An 8178-nucleotide genomic window follows, 5' to 3' on the forward strand; every position below is an offset into this window, starting at 1 on the left:
GGGTCTGAGGTGCCCTATTTCCCATTTCCTGGTCCAAGTGAAAAGAGACTAGTCCAAGGACACAATTTCTAGTTTCGCAGTCAGAATGACAACATCTCCAGCTTCGCGGTCCGAATGTTGCGAGACCTGTCAAAAAGCTTGACAGACGTTCTAGTTTCCCGGGCGGCCCGGTCTGGTTGTGCTGAGGCGGCAAGACCCCCAACCGTGCTGTTCTGCGTTCTCCCTTGAACCCCCCTATTCTGCACTGCGGTCCAAACGTGACCCCACGTTTGTCCACTGTTTTTAAGAGGTCAGGTAATCTAGATATGAATGATCTGTCTTGAGGAATAATTCTCATAGTAGGTTTAAGGTGGCCTAACGACGAAAGTAAAGAATGTTTAGAAATAGACGCTGCATCCGACACGCTTTCCTACTTCTCTAATGCAAACCAACTTGGGAGGCAGTGACGCCTGCGTAGGATCGCTGTCTATTGGAGACGGAAATTGTTAACACTTCAGTGCCTTGGGTTTTCGCTGCAGGAGGATCACCCAAGCTAGAGTATGCTTGAGTACACTATTACATCGGCCTGTAGAAGCCACACTGAAGTCATCTAATAGATGAAGAACAAATGCAGTCGCAGTTATTCAACAATCCAACGAAGTGCTTCTGAAAGGGTATATGAAAACACGGGCCTACTACGACAGCCAAGTTTAGTCGGACTGAAATATATATTATCTCGTCATTTGACGCAGCTGCGACAGCTAGACGTTTTGCTGAAACGAGCGCGGAACATTTGATCATGTTGCTCAGCAGTGAATGTTCCAAATAAAGTCGGCGCACTTAGCACAATAATTATGACCGCTGCTGCAAGACGTCTGCCTTTTGAACACTTACCCTACATAGCACAGTCTCCAGCGTTCTGCCAGTGTGTAAAGGAAATACTGCTGTTAAAACACACCCCATTTGCTGAAAGTGTTTGCAGACCAAATGTTATTGCACTATTGTTCATATAGCAGTACTTTTTAAATAAAAGTGCGCAATCATTACTTGTGAATTCGTATTGAATTTTGCACATAATGTGATCAATCGCAGAAAATCATGTGATTAATCGCAATTCAAATTGTAATAGCTGCCCGCACCATTATTTAAGTATTCAGAGTACTTTAAAAGCTTTACCTATGCATAATGCGGAAATAAGAAGAGAGGACTACCATAAGGCCCAGTCATGTAGCCCTTCACAATTCTTGCCACTTGTCTGCTATTTCTGGTTCTTCGGAGCTTGTAAAGGTTTTTACCGACATGGGATACTTTAGAAGGACACTTTGAACTCGACCAGTAGTTAAATAATTAACTAAACTATTAGATGATTCTACTAGCTTTTCCGAAGCTGAGACGTTGACAGGTTTATACATTCTTGGCACGAGACGAGTGCCGCAGCGCGGTTGAACACAGCAGAATTTTAAATAAATTGCTGTCATCACCTGAGAGGATTTGATTTCTTAACTGAGGAGAAATGGTAGCTGCAGGTGGAAAGAATGGCACTCCAGAACCCAGCGTTCTATGCAGCAAGACGTCAAAGAGAGCGCCCGGCCCCGCGGTGGCTAGCCGGCTGGCCCCGCGGTAGATCGTCGGTCGGCTCCGTCGTCGATCACCGGTCGGCTCCTTCGTCGACCTGGCTGCCGCTCCGTAGTGGTTCGCCGGCCGCCTTCGTCGGAGCGGGCCGTTTTAGCAGTATTGCTGTTACCGTGTTAGCGGCGTGGAGCCGCCGCTGCGGCCGCAGATGTCCCGGAATCGAGCGGGTTTCCAGAACCAGGAGCGGACATCCATCTTGCTAAAAGAGGACTGAATGTATAGTGAGAGCGGCAAGGACCGAGTACTTCTCCTGAAGTTTGACATGGATAGAGTCTTGCTCTTCTTAGCCGAGGTGCTATGCGCGTCAACTTCCGGGTTGCGATGAGACATAATAAGCGCAGATATGATGAGTAACGTGAATCGTTGATGTCGAAGCTTCGCCAGCAGTGAGGTCTGTAGCAGCGTAGATGTAGAATGAATCAGTGAGAAGGAAGCCATATTTAAATAAACCTCCGTGAAGTGAGAGTGGGCTGTGATTGGTGCGTGGCCGATCGGAAGCTATGATTCAATCGGCTGGCTGTCAGCTGGTTACAGCTGGGGCGTATAACTTCCGTGTCCTGCATGAACTTACGCTAGCTTCATTTTATTTTTAAAGTTGCTCTTAAAGTTACTTTACTTTTAAAGTTACTTTTTTAGTTACTTTACTTTTAAAGTTACTTTTTTAGTTACTTTACTTTTTTAGTTACTTTACTTTTAAAGTTACTTTTTTAGTTACTTTACTTTTTTAGTTACTTTTAAAGTTACTTTACTTTTAAAGTTACTTTTTTAGTTACTTTACTTTTAAAGTTACTTTTTTAGTTACTTTACTTTTTTAGTTACTTTTAAAGTTTTTCTATTTGAAAAACTCTTATTCCGTATCCCTGTAGTGTTGATTCAGAGTAAGCACTGCATTAATTACAACACCTTGCACATTTGGAAAACCAAAACTACACATATCTTTAATTTCAACCAACATATAAACAGTACAGTACACTACCTTACAGGTTTGGCGAATAGAAGTCTGTGTTCAGTGCATAAAGTCTGTGTTAAGGGTATCTGTCATGTCCCCAACCTCCCCATATTTGGCGAGCATATCGGGACTGCGGGAAATTTTGATATTTTATGGGTCCAATGCTCGAGCATACAAAATTACTCGCTAGCGCCACCTAGATAATGGAAAGGCAAGCCCCGACAGCCCGTATGTCCAAATTACTTAAGATTTTACAGACATGAGCAACTGAATGAGCTCTACAAAAAATCATCTTGGGACCCTAAGCTCCGCCTACCAAAATTTTCCACCATTTTGAATTTTGTAAAAATAAAACAAAAATCACTTCTCCTAGACCCTGGGTCTGATTGGTACCAAATTTGCTGTGAATCATTATTGGATATATATCATCAACAGTTATGAAAAGTTTCTTGATATCTTATTGCATTAAGAATATATGGACCAATGAATTTTATGAGGAGTTGGCCTTCTACAGCAATATATATAACTTCAAAACCATGTGGCTTATCATCACGAAATCTGTAGCATATGTTCACATTGTGTCCTGTAACATACCCTCAAATTTTTATTCCATACAACCTCTAGGGGCCGATGCAGTAATACTCCCATTTCTTTGCATTTTTCGGCATTTTTCATAGTTTTCAGGCATTGTACTTTAACGAACTCCTCCCACAGAATTTATACAATCAACTTCAAATTTGGTCAAGATGATCTAAAGACATTAATGATGAAAAGTTACTGAAATGGTGTACTGACATTGAACGACCTTCGTTTTATGTGGCGCCCATGTCAGGCACATTTCGTGCCGTTCGCCATGAAAGAGGAAGTTGTTGTAACTACAAGGTACTTTATTCAATCTGCCCCAAATGTGTTTTGCATGATGCTGGTCCAGGCCTGAACACATCTCCATGCCAACATTTTCACAAAGTCATAGCGCCACCTACTGGCAAAAGGAAATGACAAGTTTGATACTTTGATGTATTCCGACGAGGAAGTTTCCCATATCAGTCTAAAATTTGGTAAGGTAAGCCGCAAGACATGATGATGCTTCATCGTGAATATTGTGAGTTGTCGTTAAACGCTGTTGCCGTGGCAACGCGTCATTCGCCATGAAAAATGAAGCTTATTTTTCTGTAACTTAGGATGCTCAACAAGCCTTGGAACTTTGCACAGGTGTCATAGGTGATGGAAATAAATATTTCATATGGCTTTTTGGCTTGACCCTTTCAAATTGCCTCGATAGCGCCCCCTGCAAATATTCAAAAACCCAGCCCCAGCGCTACATTTGACCTACATGTATGAAATTTAGGAGGCACATGTATCACATGAAGACTTAAAAAAAAGTGTCTTGGGACCATGCTCTAAATTTAACGGGAAGTCGGCCAGATTGATTTTTGTGTGAATTTCCCCATGATTTCTAGTCGCTATACTTTAACGAACTCCTCCTAGGGACTTTGTCAGATCCACTTCAAATTTGGTCAGTACAATCTAAAGAACTTTGCAATTACAAGTTAGTCAAAGCTTTACGTTTGATGGAAAGGCGAAGCCGTGGCATGGCGGCCATTTTAAGTGATTCGCCGTTAAACAACAAGCTGATGTAACTCCACTGGACTTGCTCAAATCTGTTCCAAACTTGCCATACTTGATAATAGTCATGGCCTGAGGATGTCTATGAGCCAATTTCCACTTAAAATCATAGTGCCACCTACTGGCAACAGGAAGACAGCGTTATGTGACACACTGAATTGGATTTACACGATGTGGTCTATACTTGATATAGAGCAACATAATGCATGTTTGCGCGTGTACTCTAGCGCCACATAGTGGATACAGGAACTGGTGAAATATTTGCACTACATAATTTCCAGTGTCACACAGTCCAAGCATTAAAAATAAGTCTAACTTGTGGGCTCGCTGTCTGATGGTCGCAGATGTTTATGGCCGCTTCTGCCGGCATCCCGCCAGTACCTCCGACGTGCGGGAGGATACGAGGGCCCGTACATCGCTGCTTGCAGCTTTAATTATTTTTAAACTTCTGTTAGAAACTTTTCTAAAGACTTTCGACCAATCAGAACACATGTGGCTTCAGCCGAGGTCTCACCTCCACCAAAGTTATTTGATCATTAATCTGCTCGTTATGACACAGGATAAAACGATGAAGTGAAGACGTTCGGTTGGTGGAGGGATACGGCCGAGAGGCGGGCATTCTAGTCCTTAATGCAGAATCCTACATCTCCCATAATGCAACTCAACAGCGTCTGTGTGAGGCACCCGGCCCAGTACACGCCTATACTCATCTTATATCATTTATTATTAATTGTTAGCACCTTATTGTGTCTGGTATCCTCAGACCCTTGAGTCAGAGGAAGAACATTTTTAGAGAGCTCAGGAACGCGACAGAGCGACGCACCAAAGAGTTCTTCAGCTTATTTCTGTTTCTGTGTTTGAGCATCACTGAGCAGGTTTGTAACTGTTTTATTGTAAAGTGTCCCAAATGTTCCACTCAACGAATGTAAATGCAGACTTCTAATCCATCTGAGCTTCTTCCTCTGAGGGACGAGGACCGACATGGACTCAGATGTGTTCTGGTAAATATATTTAAAAATATATTTATGCAGAATTCATGACGCAGACTTCATGATACAAACATGACGCAGACTTCATGACGCAGGCTTCATCATGATGCAGACTTCATGATGCAGACTTCATGATGATTCAGACTTCATGACGCAGACTTCATGATGATTCAGACTTCATGATACAAACATGATTCAGACTTCATGATGCAGACTTCATGATGCAGACTTCATGATGCAGACTTCATGATACAAACATGATTCAGACTTCATGATGCAGACTTCATGATGTAGACTTCATGACGCAGACTTTATGATGCAGACTTCATGATTCAGACTTTATGATGCAGACTTCATGATGCAGACTTCATGACGCAGACTTCATGATGCAGACTTCATGATTCAGACTTCATGATGCAGACTTCATGATGCAGACTTCATGATACAAACATGATTCAGACTTCATGATGCAGACTTCATGATGCAGACTTCATGACGCAGACTTCATGATGCAGACTTCATGATTCAGACTTCATGATGCAGACTTCATGATGCAGACTTCATGACGCAGACTTCATGATGCAGACTTCATGATACAAACATGATTCAGACTTCATGATGCAGACTTCATGATGCAGACTTCATGATGCAGACTTCATGATACAAACATGATTCAGACTTCATTATGCAGACTTCATGACGCAGACTTCATGATGCAGACTTCATGATACAAACATGATTCAGACTTCATGATGCAGACTTCATGATGCAGACTTCATGATGCATACTTCATGATACAAACATGATTCAGACTTCATGATGCAGACTTCATGATGCAGACTTCATGACGCAGACTTCATGATGCAGACTTCATGATTCAGACTTCATGATGCAGACTTCATGATGCAGACTTCATGATACAAACATGATTCAGACTTCATGATGCAGACTTCATGACGCAGACTTCATGATGCAGACTTCATGATACAAACATGATTCAGACTTCATGATGCAGACTTCATGACGCAGACTTCATGATGCAGACTTCATGATACAAACATGATTCAGACTTCATGATGCAGACTTCATGATGCAGACTTCATGATGCATACTTCATGATACAAACATGATTCAGACTTCATGATGCAGACTTCATGATGCAGACTTCATGATACAAACATGATTCAGACTTCATGATGCAGACTTCATGATGCAGACTTCATGATTCAGACTGCTGCAGCCAGGATCACATCATGTGTCTCCCTCCCTCCCTCCCTCCCTCCCTCTCCCCCCCCCCTCCTCCTCCTCCTCACTGCAGTCCGTCAGAGTGCAGCAGACTGCAGTCTCTCTCCTCCTCACGCTCGGTGCCGGGACAATGTGAGTACCAGCTCTCGTTTCTTCTTCTCATAATAATAATAACTTATGTATAGAAGTATAGAATAGGGCGACATTGTTTCACCACAGCTGCTGTTTACGTCAGAGACTTTAATGCAGCGTCACGCGCAGTGAAGTTGAGCTTTGAGCATTTTAACGGGCGGCTGTGACATAAAACTGGTTCTATTCTGGTCTTTAAAGAACCTCATTGTTTCTAACTGGGACCAGAGCGGAGACTAAACGGTCAGGTATGATGAAGAGGAGGTCAGGTATGATGAAGAGGATGTAATGCACGTGGTTTATCCATGACCTCAAAACGTCTTTGATGTTGAGAAGCAGAGCATGATGATGATGCAGCAGATTTCTCTCTCTCTCTCTCTCTGTCTCTGTCTCTCTCTCTCTCTCTCTCTCTCTCTGTCTCTCTCTCGCTCTCTCTCTCTGTCTCTGTCTCTCTCTCTCTCTGTCTCTCTCTCTCTCTCTCTCTCTCTCTCTCTCTCTCTCTCTCTCTCTCTCTCTCTCTGCGTCGCTCTGAGCAGCAGAACGTGTCTTATTTCATCTCTGCAGTGCACAAGCAAAGCTTTTAAAATCTATCGAAATAGTTCCTATTTTTTTAAGCTGGAGTTCATAAAGACGTCATCAGCCTGCTGTGGAAGAAGTACTTCAGTAGTAATACCAGCGGTGTAGAAATACTCCTGCATTCAAAAGTATTATTGAAGTATTAGCTTAATAATCTACTTAATGCACCATGAGTAAAAGTCCTCATTCTGCAGAATACTCTTCATTATATTGATGCATTCATTATATATATATTTTTATATATATATATATATATATATATATATATATATATAAAATATATATATATATATATATATATATATTTATGTGTTCTTCTCTTTGATGCTGCAGCTCATTTTAATAACTTTATTTATTGATAGTTTCATCTATAAAGTCGGAATAAAGTGGCATAAAATGGAAATCCTCTTATAAAGTACAGGTGCCTCAAATGTACACTGAAGTACTTTGACTGTTATACTATGACATACTACTTCTAAACCTAGTACAACGTGTCGTCCCTCAGGGGTTTCCTCTCCGTCGTGGCGCTGGTGGCCGTCGTGGTCTCTGCTGAAGGACGTGTCGGGTGAGTCGATCAGAGACGAGTTCACTGAAAACAAGAAGCATCTCAAAGGGAGCTGAGGTCGTATACTTCTGTGTATTACTACAGTAGAAACAGAAGTACTGAGTATGATACTGAATATTTTCACCTCTTTACCTTTCTGATGTGGAACTAAAGCTGTTCTCTCTGTTCTCTACAAACACACCAGACTCCATTGATAAAACATTCAACCTCTCAGAGCTCAGTTATTCAGTGTTATTGTGTGACTTTGGTGTTTTAGATCAGATTCACCAAAGTCACCTGTGAAGCGTCATGTGACAGTGAAATGAATCCGTCTCTCTCTCTGACAGACCGAGCACCAACACCAGCTTCTGCTCCGAGTCCAAGGAATGTCTGGAGTATCAGCTGGTCTGCAAAACCGACGAATATGAGGTGAGAGAACCTCCGGTCGACACAGCAGGACGCCGTCACCCGGCCGTCGCTTCTCACGCTGTGTGTGTGTGTGTGTGTGT

The 8178-nt window shown here is 42.3% G+C and overlaps 1 protein-coding gene across 1 annotated transcript in view; it reads left to right on the plus strand.

Annotated features, from left to right (window-relative positions):
- Positions 1 to 5167: 5167 nt before the first annotated feature.
- soul5l (heme-binding protein soul5, like) overlaps positions 5168 to 8178 on the plus strand; it is a gene marked incomplete at both ends in the record, with an annotated part of 5867 nt that continues 2856 nt past the window's right edge. The window contains 3 exons of the mRNA XM_079159753.1: positions 5168 to 5187; positions 7631 to 7690; positions 8017 to 8098. Of these exons, the coding sequence (XP_079015879.1) occupies positions 5168 to 5187; positions 7631 to 7690; positions 8017 to 8098 (162 nt within the window). The remainder of the gene's footprint in view (positions 5188 to 7630; positions 7691 to 8016; positions 8099 to 8178) is intronic.

The sequence above is a fragment of the Pholis gunnellus genome (assembly GCF_910591455.1).
Source record: "Pholis gunnellus genome assembly, chromosome: 5".
NCBI classification, from domain to species: Eukaryota; Metazoa; Chordata; class Actinopteri; order Perciformes; family Pholidae; genus Pholis; species Pholis gunnellus.